The sequence below is a fragment of the Cetorhinus maximus genome, chromosome 3 (genome assembly GCF_964194155.1).
Source record: "Cetorhinus maximus chromosome 3, sCetMax3.hap1.1, whole genome shotgun sequence".
Taxonomy (NCBI): Eukaryota; Metazoa; Chordata; class Chondrichthyes; order Lamniformes; family Cetorhinidae; genus Cetorhinus; species Cetorhinus maximus.
The window spans coordinates 134,529,830-134,542,199 of NC_135881.1; the positions used below are offsets into that span (position 1 = coordinate 134,529,830).

The 12,370-nt window shown below is 43.3% G+C and overlaps 1 protein-coding gene across 1 annotated transcript in view; it reads left to right on the plus strand.

Annotated features, from left to right (window-relative positions):
• creb5b (cAMP responsive element binding protein 5b) overlaps positions 1-12,370 on the plus strand; it is a 471,745-nt gene that overhangs the window by 34,149 nt on the left and 425,226 nt on the right. Inside the window, exon 2 of the mRNA XM_078539021.1 lies at positions 8,500-8,571. Coding sequence (XP_078395147.1) covers positions 8,518-8,571 — 54 coding nt within the window. The 5' untranslated portion in view covers positions 8,500-8,517. The remainder of the gene's footprint in view (positions 1-8,499; positions 8,572-12,370) is intronic.

Sequence of the window (12,370 nt, forward strand, 5' to 3'; positions counted from 1 at the left end):
TGAAATAAAATAATAAAGTAAACTAAAGTAAGATAAAGTTAGCGTAAGTGTAGTGAAGTTAAGTTACTAGTAATTTATTCTACTCATTCTACTCACTCTAAGTGTAATAAATAGTTTTTAGAGTTACGGGATGGCAGGTCAGCTCGGCCAAGTGGAGTGTACATCCTGCGGTATGTGTGAAGTTGTGGACGCAACATGTGTCCCAGACAAACACACCTGTAGGAAGCGTCACCAGCTGTCCAAGCTTGAGCTCCGGGTTTCGGAAGTTGAGCGGTGGCTGGAGTCACTGTTGTGCACCTCCGAGGCAGAGGACTATGTGGATAGCATGTTTAGGAAGGAGGTCACATCGCAGATCAAAAGCGTACAGCAAGAGAGGGAATGGGTGCCCACCAGGCAGTCTAAAAGAACCGGGCAGGTAGTGCAGGAGTCCCCTGAGCCTATCCTGCTTGCTGATCGGTTTTCCATTTTGGACACTAATGAGGGCGATGGTTCCTTAGGGGAGTGCAGCCAGAACCAAGCCTGTGGCACCATGGGCGGCTCAGCTGTACAGGGGGGAGGGGGTAGAAGAATGGAAGGGCAATAGTGATAGGGGATTCCATAGTCAGGGGATCAGACAGGCATTTCTACGGCAGTAAAAGTGACTCCAGGATGGTGTGTTGCCTCCCTGGTGCCAGGGTCAAGGATGTCATGGAGTGGCTGCAGGATGTCCTTCAGGGGGATAGGGATCAGCCAGAAGTCGTGGTCCACATTGGTACCAATGACATAGGTAGGAAGAGGGATGAGGTACTGAAAGCAGATTTCAGGGAGTCAGGAAGGAAATTAAAAAGCAGGATCTCAAGAGCAGTAATCTCAGGATTACTGCCATATGCTAGTGAGCATAGGAATAGGAGGATAGATTGATTAAATACATGGCTGGAGAACTGGTGTAGGAGGGAGGGCATCAAATTTCTGAGGCATTGGGACCTGTTCTGGGGCAGGTGGGACATGTACACGCTGGACAGGTTACATCTTAACAGGACTGGGATTGATATACTCACAGGGAGACTTGCTAGTGTTGTTGGGGTGTTTATCAGGGGGTGGGAACCTGAGGGGTGGCCCAAATTGGAAGGAAGTAAAGGTGAGACCAGAAGGCAGGAGAAACAAAGCAGAGCAATGAGCATGCTTCGAATGCGGAATAATATCAATAAGACACAGTTAAGGGCATTCAACCTGAATGTGTGCAGCATTCGCAATAAGGTAGATGATCTAAAGGCACAAATAGAGGTAAATGGGTATGATACAATTGACATTACGGAAACATGGCTGCATGGTGACCAAGACTGGGAATTGAATATTCAAGGATATTCGGCGTTCTGGAAGGACAAACAAGAAGGGAAAGGAGGTGGAGTTGCGCTGATAATAAGGGATGGATCAGTGCATTAGTAAGGGAGAATCTCAGATCGGATGACCAATGTGTGGAATCTGTTTGTGTGGAGCTAAGAAACAGCAAAGGGCAGCAGACATCGGTTAGAGTTGTTTATTGGCCACCAAATAGTAGTGGTAATGTGGGGCATGGTATTAATCAGGAGATGAGAGAAGCATGTAGCATGGGCAATACAGTAATTGTGGGTGACTCCAATCTGCATATAGACTGGGTAAATAAATTGAGCACTAATGCTGTGGAAGATGAGTTTCTGTAGTGTGTTAGGAATGGTTTTCTAGGGCAGTTTGTTGAGGGGCCGAGTAGAGGACAGGCTATTTTAGATCTAGTATTATGTAATGAAAAAGGGCTAATTAATAATCTTGTTGTAATAGAACCTTTATGGATGCGTGACCACAATGTGATAGAATTTTACATTATGTTTGAAAGTGAGGTAGTTCACTCTGAAGCAAGGGTGTTAAAGTTGAATAAAGGAAATTATGCAGACATGAGGGACAAATTGGCTGAGGTGGATTGGGAAAATACATTAAAATGTATGACTGCACATAGGCAATGGATAGTCTTCAAAGAACTATTACATAGCTTACAGCACCTATACATTCCTCCAAGGTGCAAAAACCCAAAAAGTCAGTCAACTGTGGCTGACAAAGGAAGTTAAGGATTGTATAAGATTAAAAGAAAAGGCTTATAAAGTTGGCAGGAGGAGTCATAAACCTGAGGATTGGGAGGTTTTTAGAATACAGCAAAGGAAGACCAAGAAACTGATAAAGAAAGGGAAAATAGAATATGAATGCAATCTAGCAAAAAACATAAAAACGGATTGTAAAAGCTTCTATAGGTATGTTAAAAGAAAACTAAGACAAATGTGGGTCCATTACAGATAGAGTCTGGAGAATTCATAAAGGGAAATAGAGAAATGGCAGAAAAGCTAAATGTTTACTTTGTGCCTGTTTTCACTGAGGAAGATACAGGAAATCTCTCAGATTTAGAGATCCAAGGGACGAGGGAGAATGAGGAGTTGAAGGAAATCAGTATAAGTAAGAAGGTTGTATTGGAGAAATTATTGGGATTGGAAGTTGATAAGTTCCGGGACCTGATGTTCTGCATCACAGAATGTTGAAAGAGGTTGCTATAGAGATGGTGGATGCATTGGTGATCATCTTCCAAAATTCTGTAGATCCTGGAATGGTTCCTGAAGATTGGAAGGTAGCAAATGTTACCCCACTGTTTAAGAAGGGAGGGAGAGAGAAAACAGGGAACTACAGACCTGTTAGCCTTACATCAGTAGTACAAAAAATGCAAGAATCTATTATAAAGGATGTGATAAATGGATACTTGAATAATCACGATCCGATTGGGCATAGTCAGCATGGATTTGTGAATGGGAAATCATGTTTGACGAACTTATTGGAGTTTTTTGAGGATGTTACTAACAAAATTATTAAAGGAGAGTCAATGGACGTAGTATGCTTGGATTTTCAGAAGGCTTGTGATAAATTCCCCCACAGGAGGTTGATTAGCAAAATAAAAGCACATGGGATAAGGAGGCAATATACTGGCATGGATTAAGGACTGGCTAACCGGCAGAAAACAGAGAGTAGGAATAAATGGGTCATTCTCGCATTGTCAGGTTGTGACTCATGGGGTACCACAAGGGTCAGGACTTGGACCCCAGCTGTTCACAATATATATCAATGATTTGGATGTGGGGACCAAGTGTAATATTTCCAATTTCGCGGATGACACAAAGCTAGGCAGGAATGTATGTTGTGAGGAAGATGTAAAGCGGCTACAGGAGGATTTGGACAGACTTAGTGAGTGGGCAAGAACATGGCAGATGGAACATAATGTAGAAAAATGTGAGGTTATCCATTTTGTTAGAAGGACCAGATGTGCAGACTATTTCTTAAATGGTAAGAGATTAGAAAGTGTAGATGTACAAAGGGATCTGGTGTCCTTGTCCATAAGCCAATGAAGACTAACGTGCAGGTGCAGCAGGCAGTTAGGAAAGCTAATGGAATGTTAGCCTTTATTACAAGAGGACTTGAGTACAGGAGTAGTGAAGTCTTGCTTCAATTGTATAGAAGCTTGGTTAGACCTCACCTGTAGTGCTGTGTGCAGTTTTGGTCCCCTTACCTCAGAAAGGACATTATTGCCATAGAGGGAGTGCAACGAGGGTTCACCAGACTTGTTCCCGAGATGGCAGGACTGTCTTATGAAGTGAAATTGGGGAAACTGGGCCTGTATTCTCTAGAGTTTCGAAGAATGAGAGGTGATCTCATTGAAACCTACAAAATACTTAAAGGAATAGACAGGGTAGATACAGGTAAAATGTTTCCCATGGTTGGGGAGTCCAAAGCTAGGGGAGACAATTTCAAAATAAGGAGGAGGCCACTTAGGACCAAGATGAGGAGAAATTTCTCTACTCAGAGGGTTGTGAACCTTTTGAATTCTCTACCCCAGAGGGCTGTGGAAGCTCAGTCATTGAGTATGTTTAAGGTAGAGATTGATAGATTTTTGATTAACAATAATTTAAAGGGTTATGGGGATAATGTGGGTAAAAAGCATTGAAGTGTTTGATCAGCCATAATCATATTGAATGGTGGAGCAGACTCAATGGGCTGAATGGCCTTCTCCTGTTCCTATGTTCTTATGTTCCTGTGTTCCTAGCCTGGCTCTATGGTAGCACTCCTACCTCTGACTGAAGGTTGTGAGTACAATGCAGATACAACAATATATTTTCCAGTCAGGCTGGTGTGTGACTTCTAGGGTAACTTGCAGGTGGTGGTGTTCCCATGTGCTTGCTGCCCTTGTCATTCGAGGTGGTAGAAGTTGCGGGCTTGGAAGGTGCTGTTAAAGGAGCATTGACGGGTTGCTGCAGTGCATCCAGTAGCTGGTACACACTGCTGCTACTGTGTGCTGATGGGTGGAGAAAGTGAATGTTTAATGTGGTGGATAGTGTGCCAGTCAAGTGGGCTGCTTTTTCTTGGATAGTGTCCAGCTTCTGGCATGTTGATGGAGCTGCACTCAATGAGGTAAGTGGAGGGTATTCCATCATTCTCCTGACTTGTGCCTTGTAGGTGGTGGACAGGCTTTGGGAGTCAGGAGGTGAGTCACGCTCCAGAATTCCCAGCCTCTGACCTGTTCTTGTAGCCACAGTATTTATATGGCTCATCCAGTTCAGTTTTTGGTTAATGGTGATGTTCAGGATGTTGATGGTAGGGCTTCAGCGATGGTAGTGTTGTTGAATGTCAAGGGGTGGTGGTTAGAATCTTGTTGGAGATAGCCATTGCTTGGCATTTGCGGGGCCTAATCCCGAATGTTGTCCAGGTCTTGCTGCATGTGCATGTGGGCTGCTTCCTTATGCGGAGTCGGGAATGGTACTGACTATTGTGCAACTGCCAGCGAACATCCAACTTCTGACCTTATGATGAAGGGAAGGTTATTGATGAGGCAGCTGAAGATGATTGGGCTTAGGACACTAACCTGAGGAATTCTGGTAGTGATGTCCTGGGGTTGGGGCGATTGGTCTCCAGCAACCATTACCAACTTCCTTTGTGCTAGATATGACTCCAGCTAGTGGAGAATTTCCCCATTAATTCCCTTTGACTTCAATTTTACTAGGGCTCCTGAATGCTCCACAAATACTACCTTTGTCAAGGGCAGTCATTCTCACCTGGCCGCTAAGAATTTAGCTCTTTTGCCCATGTTTGGACCAAGGCTGTAAAGAGGGCTGGAGCTGGGTGATGTTTGTGGAACTTAAACTGAGCCTTTGTGAGCAGGTTATTGGTGAGTAAGTGCTGCTGTCAGCAATATCTCCCATCATTTTGCTAGTGAATCAAATTGGCTAAAGATTGAAATGGACCAGCTGTAACATTTTGGTGAACTTATTCTGTATCTACACCAGTATGGGAATGTCATGCTGCTCAGTGTTCAATATATTTGAACGGAGAGTCAGACAGGGAGATGCCTTTATTATGCAACTTAAAGAAATGTATCCAATCTTGGACTACAACTTGTTGATTTTTGGATTTCACTACGCATGTGCACTCACTTGCTGTCTGCTTTGTGCTGTTTGTCTCACGGTTGTTTTTGCAGTAAAATTTGGCCCATTACATTCCAGTGCTGCTTCATTGGCTGGGATTTTATGCCTCCCTGCTCTGAAACCACCACCCCCATCCCTCCCCCCACCACCAAGTGTGGGAGGCGTAAAATCAAGTTGGATGCAGGATGTGCCTTGCCTGTCGCCCTCCCACCACTGCTGGGATTTTACTTGAGGCAGGGTGGGTGCCAGCTAGCTTGCCTGCCTGAGGCCAATTGAGGCTCTTAAATGGCCACATATCTCTTTTAAAAAAAATACCTAAGTATTGCTGAAAAAAAGGGACATGATGTCAAAACTGTTCATCTTGTACTCATCAGGACAGATGCAAGAATGCTAAATTTCAATGGGAGCAAATAATGACTGAAGGGGTTATTTTTTCAAGTTTCTGTTCGTAGTGTAGATCTTTGCATGTGGGGAACACAATGGGAATTTGCTGCGCTCACTGGGATTTTCCATACCGAATTCCCAATATGTCGTCATGTTGGGCAAAGTTCCATTCTGAAATGCAAATTTGTAAAATTATCCCTTAATCCCTCTGGACCATACAACTGTGAGTAACTTTCTGTCATAACAGTGAGAGACTGCCACCTGTGTATGGAGCAACTTGGAACTGCTCTTTCAAGATAATTGTAACCTACCCAGCTTGGGGTTTAAGTGAAAGGAAATTTGATACCTCATTGGCTATATTAAGTCAGTATTCTATGATTGTCTCGTAAAATGATTGCCAATTCCCGGAGCTAATTTTGCATTTGTGTTTCTTGGTCGACCATTTAATTTGCAGTCAGCGCCTTGCAGTAGATTAATTCTTATTTCTTTGTGAAGGCTGCCCAGCATATGTGGAGATCATAGCAGTCTCACACCAGCTGGCAGGATGAAAGGTTAGAATTTAGTTTAAACCTGAATTTTCAATGGCAGTGACATAGTTGAATCACATACAGAAAGAGTAAAGGGGAATATTCAGTTGTTGCAAGTAGTACGTGGACAAAGGATAAATAAACTTTGGAGACATGAGTGATGTTAATTGTATTCTATCTCTGGGATTGATATACTGGATAATAGAGCCTTGTTCGAATTTCAAGAGTAATGGCTATTGCAGCACCTGGCAGTTAGGGCCGGATATTTGTCTTTCACTGGAGATGCGAATCAGGTTGCAGAATGCTGAACTTAGTTTTTTTGCTGGAAAAGCAATTTTTCTCTGCATTCCTAACCCCACACCATTTTCGTGTGGCCTTTACACGAATCAGGATGGCCTTGGGTTCAAAATGCACGTACACCTCTTCCAAGATCAGGTTCACATTGTGAGCACCACAAGAAAATTACAATTCCTCCACAAACAGTTTTCATGTGTTGGCATGGGTTTTGTAAGCCCTAAAAAAAAACCATCTCTTTGGAGAGTTTGTGACCACAGGGGAAAGCCTGCTGAGGAGTTGGGAATATCCTGAAAGGTAAGTGTAAAATGTTTTGACACCATTAAGTGTCACAATTAGATGCTATATTGTAATGTAGATGTGTTTTTAATGCAGGGACCTGTCCTGCAAAAGTAAGTTGACCCTTGCATTGACCACCATTCTGTAAGTGCTGATTTGCACTGCAGTACTTTTTCCATTGAAGAAAGTGCCATAATGCATTAAAATGAAAAATAGTCTCTGCTGTCATGTCTTATGCTGTGATTTAAATCAACTGAAAGTCCTGGTTGTTTTATAAATCTGCTTTTGAAAGTTGGAAATATTTCTGCACCTGCTCTCCTCCATTGATTGACAGACACCCTGCTTTGAAATGGATATGGGACACCATTCTATTCTGTCAGTTTCAGGCAATGTAGCTGGAAGCTTTTGTGAGGGCCATGGTAGCTATTATGAATGCTTGGTTGGGTTTCAAAAATTGTTAATGACTTCAGTTCAACAGATGGTCCATTGATCAAGGTATAATTGACACTTTTAAGAAACTGTAATAACAGAATTTGCCTTTGTTGGGCTTTTTTGTTAGTTTATAAACTTCATAGGCACTTAAAAGATAACATTTTTTTGACACTGGAGTCGGTTTTATTTTTCCAGTATCAAAGATAGCGGGTTTGAATTCAGGGTTTCATTAGATCATTACAGGCTTAATTTTTTTCCAATGGTTTTAAAATAATTCCCATTGCTATTGCTTGACTCCTGAGGACTCTACATAGTCCATACTGGGTGAGTGACTATGGAAGGTACATGGGGGCTGTGGAGATGGCATGTAGGTGGCAAAGGTAATCTGAGAGGGCATGGGGTAGGTGGGGATGGAGGTGGCATGGGGGCATGGATGATCTGTGGGGGCATGGAGTGGCATGGGAGATCTGTGGAAGCATGGGGTGACATGGGATAGGTGGGGTGGGCGAGGGAGTGACTGTAAGGGTCAGGAGGCCTTTGAATAATGATGGGAGCTGGGCTGCTGTGTTGGAGAACTGAGGCAGGCCTTCTAACTGGTCTGCCTCTGCTCCCACACTCCTCATGCACACCATGACTTGCAAAAGTATCACAAATCTGACTTCTGTGTGAAAGACAAAAGTCCTGGGCAAAGCCAATACATGGATCGGGTGTGCATTTCAGAAGGCGCAAAAGTGCGCAGATCAGGTTTTCCCGAGCCCACAGAAAAATACTGCTCAGAGTCTCTGAAAATGAAGATTGTGTAATCAGACGCTGTCACTGTGGGTTTGTGCAAACTGAGGGAGCCACAACTGCAACCATTAAGCAGTGACCATTGTTATCTGCATTGAAATGAACAGATGTTTGCTTTTTAAAAAATACTTTGTTGTCTTTCTTCAATATAATTTAATTAGTTTAATTAGGATTAAATGAAAAATTGAACTTGTGTTTTAGAACTGCAAATTGTCATGATGATTGAGAGAAAAACGTACCTGCATTTCTTTATTAAATATAGGCTAGCTTGTTCAAATGTTAAATGCAGATGCCATTCATTTATTTGCTGTTGTGTATTTGGTTGTCAGATTAATTCAAAGACAGTTATGAATTTGGAGCAAGACCGGCCATTCGTTTGCAATGCTCCAGGTTGTGCACAGGTGAGTATTACTGACTAATTAGCTAATTATACTTGGAAACAATGTTTTATTATGACTAGCTGATAGCAGTAACATTCTTTTTGTATAATATAAGATTATAATGTTTCTCTCTATTGCCTATTTTCTAAATAAAATCATAGAAATTACAGCACTGAGGCCATTCAGTCCACTTATCCCTGTTTTGGTATTAGCTCTTCAAATGAAGCTTTCTCCTCTAAACCTATTTTCTATTCTTCCTCTCCTGATCTTTTTATGTGAATCACAGAGCATCTTCTGTTGCTATGTCTGTAACTCTTGACTTTTCTCAGAGCTGCTCTTGCTTTGCCACTGTAACTTTGGCAGAAGTGCAGTGGAAAGCTCACCACAAATGGAGGTCCCATGTACTGCCAGTGACATTATGGTGGCACAGCAGAAGAAGCCCTTAGGAATTACTTCTGTGTTTGTTAAAGACTCTGCTCAATGTCTCTTTGTGTAAGTTTCTCTTTGTTCCTTCTTTCTCTTAAGTTCTTACTCTCTGTTTCACATACATTTTCTTTGTCTATATGTTGGTCTGTTGTTCTATTTATTGTTATGTGTTGCACTTCTCCTCTCATCTCAGATGGACAGCTGGAGGTTCTAACTCTTAAATAACTGGAGGTTTTTTAAATTTCTGAGGAAAGAGGTTGTTAGGGATTGTATTTCTTTTGTGAAAGGAGTGAACAGGGAACTGGAGCCTGGGGTGGCCTTGGACTGTAGGATACTTGCATGCTGAAGTCTCAGACTCTTACTGAGGGAATAAGCAGATTTAGGTTGGAGTTTGGGGTGGGGGCGTGGGGGGTGCAGCTGGAGGGTGAGGGCTTGTCTGCAGAGTGATAGGCTCGAGTATTGGGATGGTTTCTTGTAGCCATGTGAGGAATAATGCATTAATCATCATGTACCCAGCAAACACCACAGAATTCCATAAACCAATAGAGACTTATGGACAAAACCTCTTGACTTATAATAATATCAAATAGATGAGTGTTTCCAACACTGCAATTATTATAAAATAAGCTATTAAACCAATAAACCTTAAGTCTACTATATATTAAAAATGGTGAGGGGGTCTGAGGATACTGAAGGTATTGTTCCAATAGATGGCGTTGTGGACATAGGATTGAAGGGTAGAAGCTGCTTCGTTGTGCCCTTTTTCCAGCAGGAGGCCAAAAACAGAGGAGAGTTTCATTAATTTATGTAAACCAGGGTCCTAATATGCCAGTTGAACGCTAGTGAAATTTTACCTTAGAATTGAGAGGGGAAACCACTGTAACTTTCCCATTAGGCAGAAGCAGGCCTGCAGCTGGTCTGAACAGAGAAGGTACCCTTCTGATATCTAAAAATCTCCTTGGAGTCAGGAGCAGCTATAGTGCTCCTCCAGGCCCTCGAAAGTTGTCCTCCCCTAACCATGTGAATTTTCCTCACTTCTCTCCTATGACACTCTCCTGAGACCCCTCTCACCCCACCCACCTTCCCGCCACTACATAGGACAGTGCTTGTCAAACCTTCCCCCACTGTGACCCCATGTTAATGCTTTTAAATTGACATGGCCCTAGAGTGAGATTGAGATTGTGATGGGGGGGATGGTCAGGGGGGGTGGTCAGGGGGGTGGGTGGTGTGAACGGGGAATAGGGTGTTGAGAATTGTGAGGGTTGGGGTGCTGAGAGTCGTGGGAGTGGGAGCAGAAGTTGTAAGAGAGGGGGTGGGAGGAGTGTCAGATTGGTTGATGTGATGTGTCCCAGGTCCTGTGAAGACATCATGTGATGTAGTGAGCTGGTGTCCAGGATTCTGAGAAATTAGATGCATTGCTAAGCAACTTCTGCCTCTCCTAACTCCTGTGCTAACTTGTATATGATCATCCTACCCCTAAAGAGTATTTGTTGTAAAGTTGGGTTTCAGCTTGGCAGATTGGGTTGTGAAGTATGAGAAAGCATAGGTGAGATTTTAACTCATTCAAGACCCATCCACTTAAAATGAGTTAAAATCAATCCCTATATACCCTAGGTTGGAAATGGTCATGAGGCTGGATGAGTTGGGGAAAAAGTTGGAAGTGATAGGAAGGTGAGTTGGGTAAATGTATGGAGATCGAAAAATCTGCAGCAGATGCGTCTGGAATAAGTGCTGGAATGTGTCCACTGGAACCTCTAATGCTGAAGAAGTTTGCAATCGCAGATGGCTGAGCAACTTAAAGTACATCTGGGGCAAAGATGCTTTATACTGAGGTGCAGATTACTGGTTTTGTGGAAGGGGGATGGGTGTGAGGAGGTGGTTATGGTGCCAGGTACCTCCAAAGAATTAACTTCGGAGTGCCGAAACTTTTCCTTTGGGATCCAGGCCACAATCCCAGATGGATTCTGAATTGGGATTTGCGTAAACCAATCAGTCATCTGGTATATCTTGTTTCGCCAAGCTTACAAGTGCCTTCTGTCCTATTGAGAGAATGACTGCCACTAGGAGCCCCTGCACCTGCTTCCTCTAATGCTGCTGGTCTCATAAGGGATGGGTGTAAGCCTTTCCCTCTACAAGGCCTGTGGAATCACTAATGTAAAATCAGGATCTGAAATTAAGATGGGAGGGCACTAAAAGAGCCGCAGATTTTTGGGTCCATTATGTTTTTCTGCAATGTTGTGGTGTTGAGTTAATAACGGCAGGATGTGCTTCTTGTGATGCCTGACTAGCCTTGTCTGAGGCTGTCTCATTTAAATACACCTGCTGGATGCCATTTTGGAGAAGATGTTAGAGAGGAGGGTCCACTGGAAGTAATTAAAATAAGCAGATTGTGACGTAAATTGGTGTGCAACACTGATTTGACACCAGCCCTACCATTTTGGAGCTCAATGCTTTCGCTACCCATGTCTCATAGCCTCACAAAGCTGGACATGCATTCAGTAGCAGGAAGGAACTTCCACCAGTGTTATTTAAAGGGATCATCAACTGCTTACAGGTTGGTTGCTGATTGATTTCTGTTAGCCGTTGCTGCAATTGTAGAAATGTTTGGTGGTTTTTAGAGTTCTTTGAAATTGTTAAAGTCTACAGGGAATGGTGTGCCATGTGCGTTTTCCTGACTTCAAGGATTCTGCACAAACCGCTTGCTCCTAGACATGGATGCAGTAGTATTCATTCCCTGGTGGACTAAGGCTGAAGATGAAAATATTTAGAGGTGACAGAGCAGACCTTGCTGTTGGAAGAGTGAGGAGGAGGAGGTGGCGTAGGGTTCTGAGCAGGGGGCCATCCATATCAACCCTGGGTGTTCAGTGCTCAAATCTCCAACCTGAACCTTGACAAGGAACAGTGTGCCAGGCGACTGTGCTTTGGCAAGGATGTCCTCACTGAAATCTGCCACTGCTGCAGCCATAATTGGAACCTCAGCGGAGAGCAGGGACAGCATTGCCAGTGGCTGTGAAGGGAACTGTGGCCATGTGTTGGGCTCCTTCCAGTTCATTATCCACTGAGGCTCTGTATTCAGAGAGCTGAATATGTTTCATTCTCTCTTGCCAGAGAGAAGCAGCTGGAGCGAGCGCATGACTTTGCAAGGACTCAAGCTTTCCTATGGTGCAGGGTGCCATTGACTACACAGATATCATTCTGAAGGTGTCATGTGTCGACTCTCATATATCAGAACCAAAAGTTATTCCACTCCCTCAACTTCCAGCTGATGTGTGATCATATGCAAGGAATCATGAAGGTCAATATCAGATATGATGGCAGCATTCGTGGTATTTTCATTCTGTGGCTGTCTACTGTGTCACCTGCATTTGATCCATCACAGCAGACCAAAAAGTCT